General features: G+C 53.2%; 3 protein-coding genes across 9 annotated transcripts in view; 1 reads left to right on the top strand and 2 right to left on the bottom strand.

The window, feature by feature from the left end:
- LOC130331004 (zinc finger protein 436-like) overlaps positions 1-21811 on the bottom strand; it is a 90106-nt gene that overhangs the window by 15549 nt on the left and 52746 nt on the right. The window contains exon 1 of one of the 2 annotated variants that reach the window (XM_056553656.1): positions 1850-1986. The exons of the other annotated variant lie outside the window; for it this stretch is intronic. The gene's annotated coding sequence lies outside the window, so the exon portion shown is untranslated. Of the gene's footprint in view, positions 1-1849; positions 1987-21811 lie in introns of those variants that run through there. 2 annotated transcript variants of the gene reach the window in all.
- LOC130331007 (oocyte zinc finger protein XlCOF6.1-like) lies at positions 1969-11421 on the top strand. Of its 6 annotated transcripts, none has more exons than XM_056553665.1 (3): positions 1969-2069; positions 5790-5886; positions 9193-11421. In XM_056553665.1, the coding sequence occupies exons 2-3, from the start codon at positions 5805-5807 to the stop codon at positions 10266-10268; spliced, it is 1158 nt and encodes a 385-aa protein (XP_056409640.1). In that variant the 5' UTR covers positions 1969-2069; positions 5790-5804; the 3' UTR covers positions 10269-11421. The 6 variants fall into 6 exon arrangements, with proteins under 6 accessions (XP_056409640.1, XP_056409643.1, XP_056409639.1 ...); XM_056553668.1 differs by having other exon boundaries at positions 2043-2069; positions 5790-5923; XM_056553664.1 differs by lacking the exon at positions 1969-2069 and adding an exon at positions 2076-2225.
- On the bottom strand, positions 11598-12791 carry LOC130331009 (uncharacterized). The gene has a single exon (XM_056553670.1). The coding sequence runs from the start codon at positions 12789-12791 to the stop codon at positions 11598-11600; it is 1194 nt and encodes a 397-aa protein (XP_056409645.1).

Here is a 21811-nt window from a genome sequence, read left to right as displayed (position 1 = left end):
TCTCCCTCTGTGGCCCCTCACACTCCCCCCTCTCTCTCTCCTCTGTGGCCCCTCACACTCCCCCCTCTCTCTCTCCTCTGTGGCCCCTCACACTCCCCCCTCTCTCTCTCCTCTGTGGCCCCTCACACTCCCCCCCTCTCTCTCTCCTCTGTGGCCCCTCACACTCCCCCCTCTCTCTCTCCTCTGTGGCCCCTCACACTCCCCCCTCTCTCTCTCCTCTGTGGCCCCTCACACTCCCCTCTCTCTCTCCTCTGTGGCCCCTCACACTCCCCCCCTCTCTCTCTCCTCTGTGGCCCCTCACACTCCCCTCTCTCTCTCCTCTGTGGCCCCTCACACTCCCCCCTCTCTCTCTCCTCTGTGGCCCCTCACACTCCCCCTCTCTCTCTCCTCTGTGCCCCTCACTCCTCTCTCTCCTCTGTGCCCCTCACACTCCCCCTCTCTCTCTCCTCTGTGGCCCCTCACACTCCTCCTCTCTCCTCTGTGGCCCCTCACACTCCTCTGGGCCCACACTCCTCCTCTCTCCTCTGTGGCCCCTCACACTCCTCCTCTCTCCTCTGTGGCCCCTCACACTCCTCCTCTCTCCTCTGTGGCCCCTCACACTCCTCCTCTCTCCTCTGTGGCCCCTCACACTCCTCCTCTCTCCTCTGTGGCCCCTCACACTCCTCCTCTCTCCTCTGTGGCCCCTCACACTCCTCCTCTCTCCTCTGTGGCCCCTCACACTCCTCCTCTCTCCTCTGTGGCCCCTCACACTCCTCCTCTCTCCTCTGGCCCCTCACACTCCTCCTCTCTCCTCTGTGGCCCCTCACACTCCCCCTCTCTCCTCTGTGGCCCCTCACACTCCTCCTCTCTCCCTCTGTGGCCCCTCACACTCCCTCCTCTCTCCTCTGTGGCCCCTCACACTCCTCCTCTCTCCTCTGTGGCCCCTCACACTCCTCCTCTCTCCTCTGTGCCCCTCACACTCCTCCTCTCTCCTCTGTGGCCCCTCACACTCCTCCTCTCTCCTCTGTGGCCCCTCACACTCCTCCTCTCTCCTCTGTGGCCCCTCACACTCCTCCTCTCTCCTCTGTGGCCCCTCACACTCCTCCTCTCTCCTCTGTGGCCCCTCACACTCCTCCTCTCTCCTCTGTGGCCCCTCACACTCCTCCTCTCTCCTCTGTGACCCCTCACACTCCTCCTCTCTCCTCTGTGGCCCCTCACACTCCTCCTCTCTCCTCTGTGGCCCCTCACACTCCTCCGTGGCCCCTCACACTCCTCCTCTCTCCTCTGTGGCCCCTCACACTCCTCCTCTCTCCTCTGTGGCCCCTCACACTCCTCCTCTCTCCTCTGTGGCCCCTCACACTCCTCCTCTCTCCTCTGTGCCCCTCACACTCCTCCTCTCTCCTCTGTGGCCCCTCACACTCCTCCTCTCTCCTCTGTGGCCCCTCACACTCCCTCCTCTCTCCTCTGTGGCCCCTCACACTCCTCCTCTCTCCTCTGTGGCCCCTCACACTCCTCCTCTCTCCTCTGTGGCCCCTCACACTCCTCCTCTCTCCTCTGTGGCCCCTCACACTCCTCCTCTCTCCTCTGTGGCCCCTCACACTCCTCCTCTCTCCTCTGTGGCCCCTCACACTCCTCCTCTCTCCTCTGTGGCCCCTCACACTCCTCCTCTCTCCTCTGTGGCCCCTCACACTCCTCCTCTCTCCTCTGTGGCCCCTCACACTCCTCCCTCTCTCCTCTGTGGCCCTCACACTCCTCCTCTCTCCTCTGTGGCCCCTCACACTCCTCCTCTCTCCTCTGTGGCCCCTCACACTCCTCCTCTCTCCTCTGTGGCCCCTCACACTCCTCCTCTCTCCTCTGTGGCCCCTCTCACCTCACATACAGTCCAGGATTACAGCTCAGCTGAGTCTTCGCTGAGGACACAGGGAGCCGCGAAGATTCCTGGGATTTGTAGTCCACCCTCCGCATAAACCTCGAGGACATGTCATTGATCGAGACTACAACTCCCAGAGCATGTCATGCGCCTCCATCTGACAAGCTGGGTGCGGCCGCGGGGGCTGATGGGTGGAGTAGTTTGTAGAACAGGAAACAAGGTGAGACACAAGTCCAAAAAACTACGAGACCAAGAATGCAACAGTAATACAGCCTGAGAAAATAACGGGACAAACCTGGGTGGGGCCAGCGCAGGAAGAGGCGGGGCCGGGTGTTGTTTCCGGTGAATGGAGCCTCCCTGTACAAATCCCATCAAGGTAACACTCAGGTAATAACGGCGGCGGCGGCGGAGGGATGTATAAAGGGTTAACCGCCTGTGTGCCGGGATGGAGAGGGTTAACCCCCTGTGTGCGGGGATGGGGAGAGGGTTAACCCCCTGTATGCCGGGATGGAGAGAGGGTTAACCCCCTGTATGCCGGGATGGAGAGAGGGTTAACCCCCTGTGTGCGGGGATGGAGAGAGGGTTAACCCCTGTGTGCGGGGATGGAGAGGGTTAACCCCCTGTGTGCGGGGATGGAGAGAGGGTTAACCGCCTGTGTGCCGGGATGGAGAGGGTTAACCCCCTGTGTGCGGGGATGGAGAGAGGGTTAACCCCCTGTGTGCGGGGATGGGGAGAGGGTTAACCCCCTGTATGCCGGGATGGAGAGAGGGTTAACCCCCTGTATGCCGGGATGGAGAGAGGGTTAACCCCCTGTATGCCGGGATGGAGAGAGGGTTAACCCCCTGTGTGCGGGGATGGAGAGAGGGTTAACCCCCTGTGTGCGGGGATGGAGAGGGTTAACCCCCTGTGTGCGGGGATGGAGAGAGGGTTAACCGCCTGTGTGCATGGAGAGGGTTAACCCCCTGTGTGCGGGGATGGAGAGAGGGTTAACCCCCTGTGTGCGGGGATGGGGAGAGGGTTAACCCCCTGTGTGCGGGGATGGAGAGAGGGTTAACCCCCTGTGTGCGGGGATGGGGAGAGGGTTAACCCCCTGTGTGCGGGGATGGAGAGAGGGTTAACCCCCTGTGTGCCGGGATGGGGAGAGGGTTAACCCCCTGTGTGCGGGGATGGAGAGAGGGTTAACCCCCTGTGTGCCGGGATGGAGAGGGTTAACCCCCTGTATGCCGGGGATGGAGAGAGAGTTAACCCCCCTGTATGCCGGGATGGAGAGAGAGTTAACCCCCTGTATGCCGGGATGGAGAGAGAGTTAACCCCCTGTATGCCGGGATGGGGGAGAGGGTTAACCCCCTGTGTGCCGGGGATGGGGGAGAGGGTTAACCCCCTGTGTGCCGGGAGATGGGGAGAGGGTTAACCCCCTGTGTGCCGGGAGATGGGGAGAGGGTTAACCCCCTGTGTGCCGGGAGATGGGGAGAGGGTTAACCCCCTGTGTGCCGGGAGATGGGGAGAGGGTTAACCCCCTGTGTGCCGGGAGATGGAGAGAGGGTTAACCCCCTGTGTGCCGGGAGATGGAGAGAGGGTTAACCCCCTGTGTGCCGGGATGGGGAGAGAGGGTTAACCCCCTGTGTGCCGGGATGGGGAGAGAGGGTTAACCCCCTGTGTGCCGGGATGGGGAGAGAGGGTTAACCCCCTGTGTGCCGGGATGGGGAGAGAGGGTTAACCCCCTGTGTGCCGGGATGGGGAGAGAGGGTTAACCCCCTGTGTGCCGGGATGGGGAGAGAGGGTTAACCCCCTGTGTGCCGGGATGGGGAGAGAGGGTTAACCCCCTGTGTGCCGGGATGGAGAGAGGGTTAACCCCCTGTGTGCGGGGATGGAGAGAGGGTTAACCCCCTGTGTGCGGGGATGGAGAGGGTTAACCCCCTGTGTGCGGGGATGGAGAGAGGGTTAACCCCCTGTGTGCGGGGATGGAGAGAGGGTTAACCCCCTGTGTGCGGGGATGGGGAGAGAGGGTTAACCCCCTGTGTGCGGGGATGGGGAGAGGGTTAACCCCCTGTGTGCGGGGATGGAGAGAGGGTTAACCCCCTGTGTGCGGGGATGGAGAGAGGGTTAACCCCCTGTGTGCGGGGATGGGGAGAGGGTTAACCCCCTGTGTGCGGGGATGGAGAGAGGGTTAACCCCCTGTGTGCGGGGATGGGGAGAGGGTTAACCCCCTGTGTGCGGGGATGGAGAGAGGGTTAACCCCCTGTGTGCCGGGGATGGGGAGAGGGTTAACCCCCTGTGTGCGGGGATGGAGAGAGGGTTAACCCCCTGTGTGCCGGGATGGAGAGGGTTAACCCCCTGTATGCGGGGATGGAGAGAGAGTTAACCCCCCTGTATGCGGGGATGGAGAGAGAGTTAACCCCCCTGTATGCCGGGATGGAGAGAGAGTTAACCCCCTGTATGCCGGGATGGAGAGAGAGTTAACCCCCTGTATGCCGGGATGGAGAGAGGGTTAACCCCCTGTGTGCCGGGATGGGGGAGAGGGTTAACCCCCTGTGTGCCGGGAGATGGGGAGAGGGTTAACCCCCTGTGTGCCGGGAGATGGGGAGAGGGTTAACCCCCTGTGTGCCGGGAGATGGGGAGAGGGTTAACCCCCTGTGTGCCGGGAGATGGAGAGAGGGTTAACCCCCTGTGTGCCGGGAGATGGAGAGAGGGTTAACCCCCTGTGTGCCGGGATGGGGAGAGAGGGTTAACCCCCTGTGTGCCGGGATGGGGAGAGAGGGTTAACCCCCTGTGTGCCGGGATGGGGAGAGAGGGTTAACCCCCTGTGTGCCGGGATGGGGAGAGAGGGTTAACCCCCTGTGTGCCGGGATGGGGAGAGAGGGTTAACCCCCTGTGTGCCGGGATGGGGAGAGAGGGTTAACCCCCTGTGTGCCGGGATGGGGAGAGAGGGTTAACCCCCTGTGTGCCGGGATGGGGAGAGAGGGTTAACCCCCTGTGTGCCGGGATGGGGAGAGAGGGTTAACCCCCTGTGTGCCGGGATGGGGAGAGAGGGTTAACCCCCTGTGTGCCGGGATGGGGAGAGAGGGTTAACCCCCCTGTGTGCCGGGATGGGGAGAGAGGGTTAACCCCCTGTGTGCCGGGATGGGGAGAGAGGGTTAACCCCCTGTGTGCCGGGATGGGGAGAGAGGGTTAACCCCCTGTTGTGCCGGGATGGGGAGAGAGGGTTAACCCCCTGTGTGCCGGGATGGGGAGAGAGGGTTAACCCCCTGTGTGCCGGGATGGGGAGAGAGGGTTAACCCCCTGTGTGCCGGGATGGGGAGAGAGGGTTAACCCCCTGTGTGCCGGGATGGGGAGAGAGGGTTAACCCCCTGTGTGCCGGGATGGGGAGAGGGTTAACCCCCCTGTGTGCGGGGATGGGGAGAAGGTTAACCCCTTGTGTGCGGGGATGGGGAGAGGGTTAACCCCCTGTGTGCGGGGATGGGGAGAGGGTTAACCCCCTGTGTGCCGGGATGGGGAGAGGGTTAACCCCTTGTGTGCGGGGATGGGGAGAGGGTTAACCCCTTGTGTGCGGGGATGGGGAGAGGGTTAACCCCCTGTGTGCGGGGATGGGGAGAGGGTTAACCCCCTGTGTGCGGGGATGGGGAGAGGGTTAACCCCCTGTGTGCGGGGATGGGGAGAGGGTTAACCCCCTGTGTGCCGGGATGGAGAGAGGGTTAACCCCCTGTGTGCCGGGATGGGGAGAGGGTTAACCCCCTGTGTGCCGGGATGGGGAGAGGGTTAACCCCCTGTGTGCCGGGATGGAGAGAGGGTTAACCCCCTGTGTGCCTGGAGGAGATGGAGAGAGGGTTAACCCCCTGTATGCCGGGAGAAGGAGATGTATAGAGGGTTATCCCTTGTAAGTCTGTGGGTTGTAATGAGAAGTTGTACTGTGCATTCATGTTCTTTCCGCTCCCTTCCACAGTCATAGGAAAAGGTCATGAGCGAGCGGCTAGACGGTGGCGGACACATGTGGGACCCTCCTGGCTCGGACGATGATGATTGCCCAATACCTTATACAGGTAGAGAGATTTCATTGGATGCGGAGATGAGATATGAGTAAGTGAGGGCTACGGGCACTAAGACCGGGGGATCTCCTCCACCTATTACAGTATCATTATTATTATAGAGTCCTTCATTATACAGATCTCCTGCACATGATGACCACTAGGGGGCGCTCCCTGCACCTGATGACCACTAGGGGGGCGCTCCCTGCACCTGATGACCACTAGGGGGGGGCTCCCTGCACCTGATGACCACTAGGGGGGCGCTCCCTGCACATGATGACCACTAGGGGGGCGCTCCCTGCACATGATGACCACTAGGGGGCGCCCCCTGCACCTGATGACCACTAGGGGGGCGCTCCCTGCACATGATGACCACTAGGGGGGCGCCCCCTGCACATGATGACCACTAGGGGGCGCCCCCTGCACATGATGACCACTAGGGGGCGCCCCCTGCACCTGATGACCACTAGGGGGCGCCCCCTGCACCTGATGACCACTAGGGGGCGCTCCCTGCACCTGATGACCACTAGGGGGCGCTCCCTGCACCTGATGACCACTAGGGGGCGCTCCCTGCACCTGATGACCACTAGGGGGCGCTCCCTGCACCTGATGACCACTAGGGGGCGCCCCCTGCACCTGATGACCACTAGGGGGCGCTCCCTGCACCTGATGACCACTAGGGGGCGCTCCCTGCACCTGATGACCACTAGGGGGCGCTCCCTGCACCTGATGACCACTAGGGGGCGCTCCCTGCACCTGATGACCACTAGGGGGCGCTCCCTGCACCTGATGACCACTAGGGGGCGCTCCCTGCACCTGATGACCACTAGGGGGCGCTCCCTGCACCTGATGACCACTAGGGGGCGCTCCCTGCACCTGATGACCACTAGGGGGCGCTCCCTGCACATGATGACCACTAGGGGGCGCTCCCTGCACCTGATGACCACTAGGGGGCGCTCCCTGCACCTGATGACCACCAGGGGGCGCTCCCTGCACATGATGACCACCAGGGGGCGCCCCCTGCACATGATGACCACTAGGGGGCGCCCCCTGCACATGATGACCACTAGGGGGCGCTCCCTGCACCTGATGACCACTAGGGGGCGCTCCCTGCACCTGATGACCACTAGGGGGCGCTCCCTGCACCTGATGACCACCAGGGGGACTCCCTGCACCTGATGACCACTAGGGGGCGCTCCCTGCGTGGGTTGATCTCAGGGTAAACTGTTATTTTGTAGTGTAATAAACGACATTTGATGTGAATATACATCTATATATATATATAAATATAGATCTTCTGCTGTAGTTGCGTTGTAATATTGAGTTTAAGATGGTTCCCTGGCGATGAACTTTAAAAAGGAAAAGTAAAAACCTGCAGGCTGCCAGCGTGAAAACAAAAAACCTGGAATGACCTCCCTCCACTCCCCTGATGCCTCCTCTGTGATCTTCTTGCTGATGCCGGGGACCGATAGGTCAGACCGCTCAACCAATCACCGGTCATGGCGGGACATCTCTGTGGTCAGTGACTAGCTAAGCTGCAGTCTGACACATTGTCCACCAGCATCAGGAAGTGGATCACAGCGGAGGCCAGTAGACTAATGCTGGAGTACTCCTTTTTTTAAAGGGGTACTCCCCTGGAAATCTTTTTTTTAAATCAATTGGGGCCAGAAAGTTAAAAAGATTTGTAAATTACTCCTATTTAAAAATCTTAATTCTTCCAGTACTTATCAGCTACTGTATGCTCCACAGAAGTTCTTTTCTTTTTGAATTTCTGTCTGACTACAGTGCTCTCTGTTGACACCTCTGTCCCCATAGCAAACCTCTCCTGCTCTGGACAGTTCCTAAAATGGACAGAGGTGTCAGCAGAGAGCACTGTGGTCAGACAGAAAGGAAATTCAAAAAGAAATAACTTCCTGTGGAGCATATAGCAGCTAATAAGTACTGGAAGGATTAAGATTTTTTTATAGAAGTAATTTAAAAATCTGTTTAACTTTCTGGCACCAGATGATTTAAAAAAAAAAAAAATGTCTTCCAGGGGAGTACCCCTTTAATATATACAGTGGGCTTTATGTAATTTTAGACTTTATGTTTTCAAAAAATTTAAGCATTCTCTATTAAAAAAAAGATCAAACTGTTGTAAAGGAACATGATAGAAAAGTAATCAGTGATTGTGTAGGTTCAAGGGATGTAGGGGACGAGCCGGGAGAGGTGTGGGAGGTAATGTAGGAGAAGAGCAGGGAGAGGTGAGGGAGGGGATGTAGGAGAAGAGCCGGGAGAGGTGTGGGAGGTGATGTAGGAGAAGAGCAGGGAGAGGTGAGGGAGAGGATGTAGGAGAAGAGCCGGGAGAGGTGTGGGAGGTGATGTAGGGGAAGAGCAGGGAGAGGTGAGGGAGGGGATGTAGGAGAAGAGCAGGGAGAGGTGTGGGAGGTGATGTAGGAGAAGAGCAGGGAGAGGTGAGGGAGGGGATGTAGGGGAAGAGCCGGGAGAGGTGAGGGAGGGGATGTAGGGGAAGAGCCGGGAGAGGTGAGGGAGGGGATGTAGGGGTAGAGCAGGGAAAGGTGAGGGAGGGGATGTAGGGGAAGAGCAGGGAGAGGTGAGGGAGGGGATGTAGGGGGAGAGGATGTAGGGGAAGAGCAGGGAGAGGTGTGGGAGGGGATGTAGGGGAAGAGCAGGGAGAGGTGAGGGAGGGGATGTAGGGGAAGAGCAGGGAGAGGTGTGGGAGGGGATGTAGGGGAAGAGCAGGGAGAGGTGTGGGAGGGGATGTAGGGGTAGAGCAGGGAGAGGTGAGGGAGGGGATGTAGGGGAAGAGCAGGGAGAGGTGAGGGAGGTGATGTAGGGGAAGAGCAGGGAGAGTCGAGGGAGGGGATGTAGGAGAAGAGCATGGAGAGGTGTGGGAGGGGATGTAGGGGTAGAGCAGGGAGAGGTGAGGGAGGGGATGTAGGGGAAGAGCAGGGAGAGGTGAGGGAGGGGATGTAGGGGGAGAGGATGTAGGGGAAGAGCAGGGAGAGGTGTGGGAGGAGATGTAGGGGAAGAGCAGGGAGAGGTTAGGGAGGGGATGTAGGGGAAGAGCAGGGAGAGGTGAGGGAGGGGATGTAGGGGAAGAGCAGGGAGAGGTGTGGGAGGGGATGTAGGGGAAGAGCAGGGAGAGGTGAGGGAGGGGATGTAGGGGAAGAGCAGGGAGAGGTGTGGGAGGGGATGTAGGGGTAGAGCAGGGAGAGGTGAGGGTAGGGATAGTTGTGGATCGCTGGTATAGTTTTGTTCGCTGGTAGATACAGGATCGGTCCCGTTATACTCTAGTGACTCGTTGTTCTTCACCTGCAGATGCTTTTGGTCCGATGAACGGAGCTGAAGATGAGAACACCCTGTATATCCAGCAGTGCGGCGTCCTCCTAGATTGTCACGACGACGATGAGATTTCCCAGATAGCTCCAGGAGAAGAGAGTGAGGAAAGTTACTGTGAATCGGAGAAGAAGGACAGCTCGCCCCACAGCGGGTCCGTGACAGCGGGCCCAAGCAGTAAAGGGGCCAGTAAACTGTCTGACATCATAGCCCACCTGCAGAGCCTGGCCAGTGAGCGGGAGTCGTCCCGCAGAGAGTCTATGGAGGAGGACGTCACCTTTCAGATGGGCGAGAGCTCCTACACCTATGACACGCAGGGCATTGCCTTTGAAGACCATGGAGAGAACCTGGCCTCCCCCAGGGGGCGCTCACACTCCTCAGATCAACGCCTTAAAGCATTTAAGGCAATAAAAATCTTACAGGACACGGACTCTAAAGACAAAAAATACATATGTGTAGAGTGTGGGAAAACCAGCCGGTACAAGTCGGCGTATCTCCGGCACAAGAGGACGCACACCGGGGAAAAGCCCTTTAGTTGTACGGATTGTGGGAAGTGTTTCCGGAGAAGCTCCCAGCTAGTGACCCACCAGAGAATCCACACGGGCGAGAAGCCCTACACCTGTCTGCGCTGCGGAAAGAGCTTCAGCTGTAACTCCACCCTAGTGACCCACCAGAGGACCCACACGGGTGAGAAGCCTTATATCTGCATTGAGTGTGGGAAGGGCTTCATCCACAGTTCTGACTACAACCGACACCACCGTGTCCACCGTGGGGAGAAGCGCTACACGTGCAAGGAGTGCGGGAAGAGCTTCAGCCAGAGCTCCTACCTTGTCATCCACCAGCGCATCCACACGGGAGAGAAACCCTTTGTGTGTAACGAATGTGGAAAGTGTTTCAGCCGCAACTCCTCCCTGGTGACACATCAGAGGGTGCACACGGGGGAGCGACCGTACACCTGCGCAGAATGTGGAAAGAGCTTTCGCCAAAGTTCCCACCTCCTCATCCACCAGAGGACGCATACTCCAGACAGCCACCTGGCGCTACGTGCCATGATGTGAGAGTCACGCACAGTGTTGCTGATGCTGACAGTGGTCAGAGACGACTATTGGGGTCACTCCCTTCCAAAGATGATCACATAGGAAAGAAGAAACTCTCATATGGCCCCAATCTGTCAAGGGCCCCTACTACCCTGATAGACTACTGAGGTCCAGAACTTTATGGTGCTAATGGAGATGTATAGGAGATCCCCCCAGCTTCCCCTCTCCCCCTCACCATGGTTGCCATTACGTTCCTAGTAGTGCACTCATTTTTGGCCATCTGGTGGAACAGACAGAACTTCTGCCCCCTCCCCCACCTCTTACCTCCCCCACTATTTATACTTGATGGTTAACTTGGAGGCTTGAGCCTGTGTGCAGCCTCGGGTGGAGTCGCTCTGTAGTCCTGATTGCATGCCGCTATCTCCGCCTGTGTACCATGTCTTCTCCAGTTTGTCCCATAAGTCTTTGCTGCTTTACATGATAGATTCCATACTCTGGGCCTTTATGTTGGGATGTCAGGGGGACATTCCTACAAGTTCTCACGTGTCCCTTCCTGATGGCAGCAGATAGTGCTGATCGTTCGGGAGGATATGGACCTTGTTCCTGCAGGTGTCCAGCGCAGAAGGCGGTTCTTGTCCCTGTATATGTCCCTGTGCATGCCACCACTTGCAGACAATATGGCGTCTTGTCGCAGCCTTTTCTGTGTACTAGAGCTGTGCCCACAGCTGGGTATGTAATCCAGTGATGTTCTTCAGGATTGTGGGAGGCTGTGTGTCCATGTCTTCTCCGTCTATGCCGATGTCTGATGGCGTGATCTATGTGTAGGAGGGGACACACCACGACGGCTCCAGTATACACACCCGGCCCACGCTCCATTCATGGTAGATGGACACGTCTCCGGTGTTCTCCAGATATTGTTGTAGCAGAACATAAACACAATCATGATCCTGCAATGTGGTCCTCGAGGGCCTGGTCGAGGACATTATTAGCTGCGGCTCCGGTCTAGAGTGAAGGATCCCCACACATGACACTATTATTTATATGACTAGTTACCCGTAGAGTGCGGTGAACACTACGCCCGGCCCCTCGCCCGCTCTACGTCTGATGTTTTCTCTCAAGCACTTTTTATACTGTGACTGTTGTATCATTAAATATGTGAAACCTCCCAGAGTCCCAATCCTTGTCTTAGCCCAATGCCACGACTGACGTCACATGTCCTGGATGAAATATTTATATGGCTGAAAGTATGTGAACCCCTGACCATTACTCCAACAGTCCCGGCCAAAAGTTTTCAAAGTTATACAATTTTTGATTTTCACAAAGTTCGCTGCTTCGGTGATCTTAGATCTTTTAGTCATGACCATGAGTAACGATTAGGATCCAAGCCTTCTCCAGGAGTGGACAAGGCTTTATCCACATGATGGAGACCACGTAATGTGGGATTGGATGAGGCTTTATCCACATGATGGAGACCACGTAATGGTGGATTGGCTGAGGCTTTATCCACATGATGGAGGCCACATAATGTGGGATTGGATGAGGCTTTATCCACATGATGGAGACCATGTAACATGGGATTGGATGAGGCTTTATCCACATGATGGAGACCACATAATGTGGGATTGGATGAGGCTTTATCCACATGATGGAGACCATGTAACATGGGATTGGATGAGGCTTTATCCACATGATGGAGACCACATAATGTGGGATTGGATGAGGCTTTATCCACATGATGGAGACCATGTAACATGGGATTGGATGAGGCTTTATCCACACGATGGAGACCACATAACGTGGGATTGGATGAGGCTTTATCCACATGATGGAGACCATGTAACATGGGATTGGATGAGGCTTTATCCACATGATGGAGACCACATAACGTGGGATTGGATGAGGCTTTATCCAAATGATGGAGACCACGTAATGTGGGATTGGATGAGGCTTTATCCACATGAAGGAGACCACATAACGTGGGATTGGATGAGGCTTTATCCACATCATGGAGACCACATAACGTGGGATTGGATGAGGCTTTATCCAAATGATGGAGACCACGTAATGTGGGATTGGATGAGGCTTTATCCACATGAAGGAGACCACATAACGTGGGATTGGATGAGGCTTTATCCACATCATGGAGACCACATAACGTGGGATTGGATGAGGCTTTATCCACATCATGGAGACCACATAACGTGGGATTGGATGAGGCTTTATCCACATCATGGAGACCACATAACGTGGGATTGGATGAGGCTTTATCCACATCATGGAGACCACATAACGTGGGATTGGATGAGGCTTTATCCACATCATGGAGACCACGTAACGTGGGATTGGATGAGGCTTTATCCAAATGATGGAGACCATGTAACGTGGGATTGGATGAGGCTTTATCCAAATGATGGAGACCATGTAACATGGAATTGGATGAGGCTTTAACCACATGATGGAGACCACGTAACGTGGAATTGGATGAGGCTTTATCCACATGATGGAGACCACATAACGTGGGATTGGACGAGGCTTTATCCACATGATGGAGACCAAGTAACGTGGGATTGGACGAGGCTTTAATTCAGGTATGTCAGTAAAAGTGTAAAAAAAAAATAAAAAAAAAAAGGTTATAATTGTCCTTCAATAACCATGGAAACATCTGATTAAAGGCTCTAACACTGAAGAGCGAATTGTGTGAATTCAAAACCTGAATATGTGTCAGTCCCAAACTTCTCACCACAACTATAAATGGGCTTCTTGGACATCACAATCCACCCCATGGGGTTCACTACTACAACCTCCGCCCTTTTTTTGTTCTCTGTAGGAGTTTGTGCCGTACCTGTGACATCAGATGCTGAGATGGGCTGATAACTTACAATCTGTAGGGGTGGAGGGTAAGGGTAGGGAGAAGGGGAGGAGCTGGAAAGAGGACAAGGGGAGGAGCTGGAAAAAGGACAAGGGTAGGAAGAAGGGGAGGATCTGTACATGAGGATAAGTGTAGGGAGGAGCTGGAAAAGAGGATAAGGGGAGGGGCCTGAGAGGAGGATAAGGGGAGGGAGGAGAGGAGCTTGAGAACTTTATCACTACACTGAGCACATTTTATTTTGGGGACGTTATATAGATGACGTCCTCATTTTGTGGGATGGTGAGAGGGATTTGTTTTCGGAATTTGTCACTAGGTTAAATTCTAATGAGATAGGCATGGCCTTCACTTATGAAATTGGAGGCAAGGAGATAAATTTCCTGGATATTCACATCTATGTGGATGGATATAATAGGTTACAAACAGAGATCTACAGGAAACCTACATCGGTTAATGCACTATTGCACTGGGAAAGCTGGCATCCGGGATCCCTAAAGAGGAGTATACCCATTGGCCAGTACTTGAGGGCCAAGCGGAATTGCTCCGAGGAGGTAACATTCCAGAAAGAGAGTCGTGAATTGTACAATCGTTTCTGACAGAGGGGATACCCGAAAAAACATTTAAAGTCGGCCTACCATAGGGCAATAGGGAGTAATAGGAAATCTCTCCTGGATGACAAACCTAAAGGACATAGAGGAAGCAATGGTCCTTCTCAACAGAAGATTTGTTGCATCGGTACATATGATGGCTATACAGATGCCGTCATGCAGATACTACATCGCCATTGGCATATGCTATCAGGGGACCCTGACTTAGCAGACGCGATAGGCAATAAACCAAGTGTAACCTTTCGTCAGGGGCCTAATCTGAAAGAACTCCTAGTGAGGAGTCACTTCTCCCAGGAGAGTGAACCCCACAGTTGGTTGAGGAGCAAAACAACTGGCTCCTACAGCTGTGGTAAATGCAGTTTTTGCCCATACTTACCGAGGGTTAAGAAATTCGTTAATCCAGTGGACAACCGGGAGTACGAAATTAGACAGTTCATAAATTGTCGGTCTAGGAACATCATATACATTGCCAGCTGCGGATGTCCCAAGTTATACGTGGGCAAAACCAGGAGTTTAGGAGACAAATTTGTCAACACTTTAGTAACATCAGGTTGAGCACTGACACACCCGTAGCAAGACACATGCATGGAGGTAGATTACAGGACTTGAAGTTCTGGGGACTGTGTCAGTTAAGATTAGGCCCTAGGAAGGGGAACATCGACAAGATTCTCCTTAGAGAGGAAGTCAAATGGATTTACAGGCTGAAAAGCCTGTCCCCTAATGGGTTAAATGAAGGGTTTTCCTTCACAGCCTTCCTATGATTTGTTGCGACAATGTTATCAGCACAATTTGTGTTAATTTATTGATTATTTAGCTATATTGGTAGATTCTTAAATTGTATACTCCCTTATTCAGGATGGACCAGACACAACATACAATTAGCCCAGAATAATATTAACATATAGGACCTCTCTAATGACCACATCTATTATTAACCCGTACAGTTACCATATACGAATAATATCAAGGTCACCTTAATTGTAATAGTGAGGTGTCCTCGAGACAAGTCCCATGGGACAATGCTGAATACTTAATTATACTATTGTTATATATATCTCTGTCATTTACATCTGGCAGATGATAGTAGGTTTCTATGATCCCTGTCGTTTATGATCTGATGTTTATAAAACCCAATATACCCATATTTACGGTGTAATCCACATGTTATAGTTAATACCATTTGCCCATGATGGATATTTAGACCTAGATGACATATATTGGTACTGTACTACTATATAAATATTACCACCTACTAATGAAATGTAAGGAGCATAACTATAAGATCTAACATAATACTCCTTTGGGTCATGAGATAGGCATGTGTTAATGCCAATCCTCAAAGCTTTAAGTCTATCACAGAAATAACCTATTAATAGTAAGATGGAGAGTTATACTCACGCATGCGCTATTTAGAATACTAACAGTGCCGTCCGATACCCTGTGCGCCTGCGCGAAGATAGGAGCAAGCCGAGCGGTAATGCGCATGCGCCGACTCGAAAACGAAAGTAAACAAAGACACGCTGATGAACGTAGGTGAAAGCGCCAGGAGGCGCGCACGGATGAGGTACTAGGTAAGCTCTGATTTGATTGGTGGTACTGTAGAGGTGTCATCAACGGCAGGTGTGTATGACAACTTGACAGGATTAGCGAATACTGATTGGTCAGAATGATGTCTGGGGCGGTGTCAGCATGAGGGTCTGGTCCATAAATAGCTGGGGAGTTGACAACACAGGTTGATGCCCATTTCCCTCCTGAAGACGTTGCTGCTGCAACGAAACATGTAGAGGGGGCATATTCAGATTTTATCAAAACCTCCTTTGTGTCTCATTAACCAGTGAGACTGCAGATCACTGGCTGTGACTAACTACTAGGAAGCAACCAGCTGATAGTTCACCAATTATATAGTTATATACACACAAGGAGGTCTATTTTAATTCAGTTGATCACTATTATTACTGTTACTTTAATAAAAGTTAAGTTTTAGGGGGTGGGATTAAGAAGGGTATTAGTGACCCAGGGTCTTGTCCCTGGGTCAATGGTGTTATGAGCTTGAGAAGAGAGGATAAAAGGTAGAGACAAAGGGGAAGTGCTGGGAAAAAGGATATGGGTAGGAAGAATAGGAGGAACTGGACAAGGACAAGGGTAGGGAAAGGGGAAGAGCTGGAGAAGAGATAAAGGTAGAGAAAAGGTGGAAATGCTGGAAAAGAGAAGGGGAGGAACTGGACAAGGACAAGGGTAGGGAAAGGGGAAGAGCTGGAGAAGAGATAAAGGTAGAGAAAAGGTGGAAATGCTGGAAAAGAGAAGGGGAGGAGCTGGAAAAGAGGACAAGGGTAGGGAGAAGGTGAGGAGCTTGAAATCAGGATAAGGGGAGGAGCTTTAGAGGAGGACAAGGGTAGGGAGAAGGGGAGGAGCTGGAGAAGAGGACAAGGGTAGGGAGAAGGGGAGGAGCTGGAGAAGAGGATAAGGGTAACGAGAAGGGGAGGAGCTGGAAAAGAGGACAAGGGTAGGGAGAAGGGGAGGAGCTGGAGAAGAGGATAAGGGTAACGAGAAGGGGAGGAGCTGGAGAAGAGGATATAGGTAGCGAGAATGGGAGGAGCTGGAGAAGAGGATATAGGTAGCGAGAATGGGAGGAGCTGGAGAAGAGGATAATGTTAGGGAGAAGGGGAGGAACTGGAGAAGAGGACAAGAGTAAGTAGAAGGGGAGGAGCTGGAGAAGAGGAAAAGGGGAGGAGCTGGAGAAGAGAGGATAAAGGTAGGGAGAAGGGGGAGAAGCTGGAAAAGAGGATAAAGATGGGGAGGAGCTGGAGAAGAGGAAAAGGGGAGGAGCTGGAGAAGAGAGGATATAGGTAGAGAGAAGGGGAGGAGCTGGAAAAGATTATAAAGGTGGGGGAGGAGCTGGAAAAGAGGATAAGGGTAGGGAGAAGGGGAGGACCTGGAGAAGAGGATAAATCTAAGGAAAAGAGGATGACCTGGAGAAGGGTATGGAGAAGGGGAGAAGAGTGGATATAGGTAGGAGAAGAGCTAGAAAAGAGGATAAGGGGAGGAGCTGAAAAAGAGGATAAAGGTAGGGAGAAGCTGGAAAAGAGGACAAAGGTATGTAGAAGGGGAGGAGCTGGAGAAGAGGAGCTGGAGACGAGGACAAGGGTAGGGAGAAGGGGAGGAGCTGGAGAAGAGAGGATAAAGGTAGGGAGAAGGTGAGGAGCTGGAGAAGAGAGGATAAAGGGAGGAGCTGCAGAGGAGGACAAGTGTAGGGAGGGGGTGGAGGCGCTGGAGCATGGGGGGGCGGGAATTAGGGTAGGGAGGTGCTGGAGCGGGGGGGGGGGGGGGATAAGGCTGCACAGTTACTTTGACAGACGGCCCCGTAACGCTCTGTCACACCTAATGATGTCCATGTAGTCCTCCCGGCCAGTAACCTATTGATGTCCATGTAGTCCTCCCGGCCAGTAACCTAATGATGTCCATGTAGTCCTCCCGGCCAGTAACCTAATGATGTCCATGTAGTCCTCCCGGCCAGTAACCTAATGATGTCCATGTAGTCCTCCCGGCCAGTAACCTATTGATGTCCATGAAGTCCTTCCGGCCAGTAACCTAATGATGTCCATGTAGTACTCCCGGCCAGTAACCTATTGATGTCCATGAAGTCCTCTCGGCCAGTAACCTATTGATGTCCATGAAGTCCTTCCGGCCAGTAACCTAATGATGTCCATATAGTACTCCCGGCCAGTAACCTATTGATGTCCATGTAGTCCTCCCGGACAGTAACCTAATGATGTCCATGTAGTCCTCCCGGCCAGTAACCTATTGATGTCCATGTAGTCCTTCCGGCCAGTAACCTATTGATGTCCATGTAGTCCTTCCGGCCAGTAACCTATTGATGTCCATGTAGTCCTTCCGGCCAGTAACCTATTGATGTCCATGTAGTCCTCCCGGCCAGTAACCTATTGATGTCCATGTAGTCCTCCCGGCCAGTAACCTATTGATGTCCATGTAGTCCTCCCGGCCAGTAACCTATTGATGTCCATGTAGTCCTCCCGGCCAGTAACCTAATGATGTCCATGTAGTCCTCCCGGCCAGTAACCTAATGATGTCCATCAGGCCGGGAGGACTACATGGACAAGTCCCCACATTTGCCGAGGAGCCCGGCCATAGACGCCAGCCCTGCAGGCACTGCCAGTGTGTCTGGTAAATGCTGCACTTTGGTTATAGGGTCTTCTTGCTGCAGGAAAGATGGATGACAGTGCCGTTCTGGGACCTGTAGTTCCCTAATAATTCTAATGTATTATTTACTCCATATTCGGCTCATTCTATCCTCCAGTGTGACCATCCAAACACACTGCGCGCACTCCAGCAGTCAGATCAGTCTGCCCCTCCGGACCCTCTGTAACATGCTGAACGTGCATTAGGGTTTGGCGGATTTGGATGCCGATTGGCCCGGAGCTAATTGTATTAGATAAAGAATGGAATGACCTTGGGCCTGAGAGGAGCCGTTCCCATGGGGCCCGAGCATCGTACCGATCATACCGAGCATCTCTACTGGCCGCAGCAAAATAGTAATAAACAAAACGGGTGACCATGGCTGCTGACACGCTGACTCTACAGATCATACATGGCTGCTGACACGCTGACTCTACAGATCATACATGGCTGCTGACACGCTGACTCTACAGATCATACATGGCTGCTGACACGCTGACTCTACAGATCATACATGGCTGCTGACACGCTGACTCTACAGATCATACATGGCTGCTGACACGCTGACTCTACAGATCATACATGGCTGCTGACACGCTGACTCTACAGATCATACATGGCTGCTGACTCTGCAGATCATACATGGCTGCTGACACGCTGACTCTACAGATCATACATGGCTGCTGACAAGCTGACTCTACAGATCATACATGGCTGCTGACAAGCTGACTCTACAGATCATACATGGCTGCTGACACGCTAACTCTACAGATCATACATGGCTGCTGACACGCTGACTACAGATCATACATGGCTGCTGACACGCTGACTACAGATCATACATGGCTGCTGACACGCTAACTCTGCAGATCATACATGGCTGCTGACACGCTGACTCTACAGATCATACATGGCTGCTGACACGCTGACTCTGCAGATCATACATGGCTGCTGACACACTGACTACAGATCATACATGGCTGCTGACACGCTGACTCTGCAGATCATACATGGCTGCTGACTCTACAGATCATACATGGCTGCTGACACGCTGACTCTGCAGATCATACATGGCTGCTGACATGCTGACTCTGCAGATCATACATGGCTGCTGACACGCTGACTCTACAGATCATACATGGCTGCTGACACGCTGACTCTTCAAATCATACATGGCTGCTGACACGCTGACTCTACAGATCATACATGGCTGCTGACACGCTGACTCTACAGATCATACATGGCTGCTGACTCTGCAGATCATACATGGCTGCTGACACGCTGACTCTGTAGATCATACATGGGTGCTGACACGCTGACTGCAGATCATACATGGCTGCTGACACGCTCCCTCTACAGATCATACATGGCTGCTGACACGCTGACTCTGCAGATCATACATGGGTGCTGACACGCTGACTCTACAGATCATACATAGCTGCTGACTCTGCAGATCATACATGGCTGCTGACACGCAGACTCTGCAGATCATACATGGCTGCTGACACGCTGACTCTACAGATCATACATGGCTGCTGACACGCTCACTCTGCAGATCATACATCGCTGCTGACACGCTGACTCTGCAGATCATACATGGCTGCTGACACGCTTACTCTACAGATCATACATGGCTGCTGACACGCTTACTCTACAGATCATACATGGCTGCTGACACGCTTACTCTACAGATCATACATGGCTGCTGACTCTACAGATCATACATGGCTGCTGACACGCTGACTCTGCAGATCATACATGGCTGCTGACACGCTGACTCTACAGATCATACATGGCTGCTGAAACGCTGACTCTACAGATCATACATGGCTGCTGACACGCTAACTCTAAAGATCATACATGGCTGCTGACACGCTGACTCTGCAGATCATACATGGCTGCTGACACGCTTACTCTACAGATCATACATGGCTGCTGACTCTACAGATCATACATGGCTGCTGACACGCTGACTCTACAGATCATATATGGCTGCTGACACGCTGACCCTGCAGATCATACATGGCTGCTGACACGCTGACTCTACAGATCATACATGGCTGCTGACTCTACAGATCATATATGGCTGCTGACACGCTGACCCTGCAGATCATACATGGCTGCTGACACGCTGACTCTGCAGATCATACATGGCTGCTGACACGCTGACTCTACAGATCATACATGGCTGCTGACACGCTCACTCTACAGATCATACATGGCTGCTGACACGCTCACTCTACAGATCATACATGGCTGACACGCTCACTCTACAGATCATACATGGCTGCTGACACGTTGACTCTGCAGATCATACATGGCTGCTGACACGCTGACTCTACAGATCATACATGGCTGCTGACACGCTGACTCTACAGATCATACATGGCTGCTGACACGCTGACTACAGATCATACATGGCTGTTGACACGCTGACTCTGCAGATTATACATGACTGCTGACACGCTGACTACAGATCATACATGGCTGCTGACACGCTGACTCTTCAAATCATACATGGCTGCTGACACGCTCCCTCTACAGATCATACATGGCTGCTGACACGCTGACTCTGCAGATCATACATGGCTGCTGACACGCTAACTCTAAAGATCATACATGGCTGCTGACACGCTGACTCTGCAGATCATACATGGCTGCTGACACGCTTACTCTACAGATCATACATGGCTGCTGACTCTACAAATCATACATGGCTGCTGACACGCTGACTCTGCAGATCATACATGGCTGCTGACACGCTTACTCTACAGATCATACATGGCTGCTGACTCTACAGATCATACATGGCTGCTGACACGCTGACTCTGCAGATCATACATGGCTGCTGACACGCTTACTCCACAGATCATACATGGCTGCTGACACGCTGACTACAGATCATACATGGCTGCTGACACGCTAACTCTAAAGATCATACATGGCTGCTGAAACGCTGACTCTGCAGATCATACATAGCTGCTGACACGCTGACTCTACAGATCATACATGGCTGCTGACACGCTGACTCTACAGATCATACATGGCTGCTGACACGCTCACTCTACAGATCCTACATGGCTGCTGACTCCAGATCATACATGGCTGCTGACACGCTGACTCTACAGATCATACATGGCTGCTGACACGCTCACTCTACAGATCCTACATGGCTGCTGACTCTACAGATCATACATGGCTGCTGACACGCTGACTCTGCAGATCATACATGGCTGTTGACACGCTGACTCTACAGATCATACATGGATGCTGACACGCTGACTATACAGATCATACATGGCTGCTGACACGCTGACTCTGCAGATCATACATGGCTGCTGACACGCTGACTACAGATCATACATGGCTGCTGACACGCTGACTCTGCAGATCATACATGGCTGCTGACACGCTGACTCTGCAGATCATACATGGCTGCTGACACGCTGACTCTGCAGATCATACATGGCTGCTGACACGCTGGCTCTACAGATCATACATGGCTGCTGACACGCTTACTCTACAGATCATACATGGCTGCTGACACGCTGACTCTACAGATCATACATGGCTGCTGACACGCTGACTCTACAGATCATACATGGCTGTTGACACGCTGACTCTGCAGATCATACATGGCTGTTGACACGCTGACTCTACAGAACATACATGGCTGCTGACACGCTGACTCTGCAGATCATACATGGCTGCTGACACGCTGACTCTACAGATCATACATGGCTGCTGACACGCTGACTCTACAGATAATACATGGCTGCTGACACGCTGACTCTACAGATCATACATGGCTGCTGACACGCTGACTCTACAGATCATACATGGCTGCTGACTCTGCAGATCATACATGGCTGCTGACACGCTGGCTCTACAGATCA

Source organism: Hyla sarda, unplaced genomic scaffold (genome assembly GCF_029499605.1).
Source record: "Hyla sarda isolate aHylSar1 unplaced genomic scaffold, aHylSar1.hap1 scaffold_345, whole genome shotgun sequence".
Lineage (NCBI taxonomy): Eukaryota > Metazoa > Chordata > Amphibia > Anura > Hylidae > Hyla > Hyla sarda.
This window is presented reverse-complemented; position numbering and strand designations above follow the sequence as displayed.

Coding starts and splice junctions, on each gene's coding strand:
- LOC130331007 (XM_056553665.1), top strand. CDS start 5,805: ATGAGCGAGCGGCTAGACGGTGGCGGACACATGTGGGACCCTCCTGGC. Junction 5,887..9,192: donor TTGCCCAATACCTTATACAG/GTAGAGAGATTT, acceptor CTTCACCTGCAG/ATGCTTTTGGTCCGATGAAC.
- LOC130331009 (XM_056553670.1), bottom strand. CDS start 12,791: ATGTGGATAAAGCCTCGTCCAATCCCACGTTATGTGGTCTCCATCATG.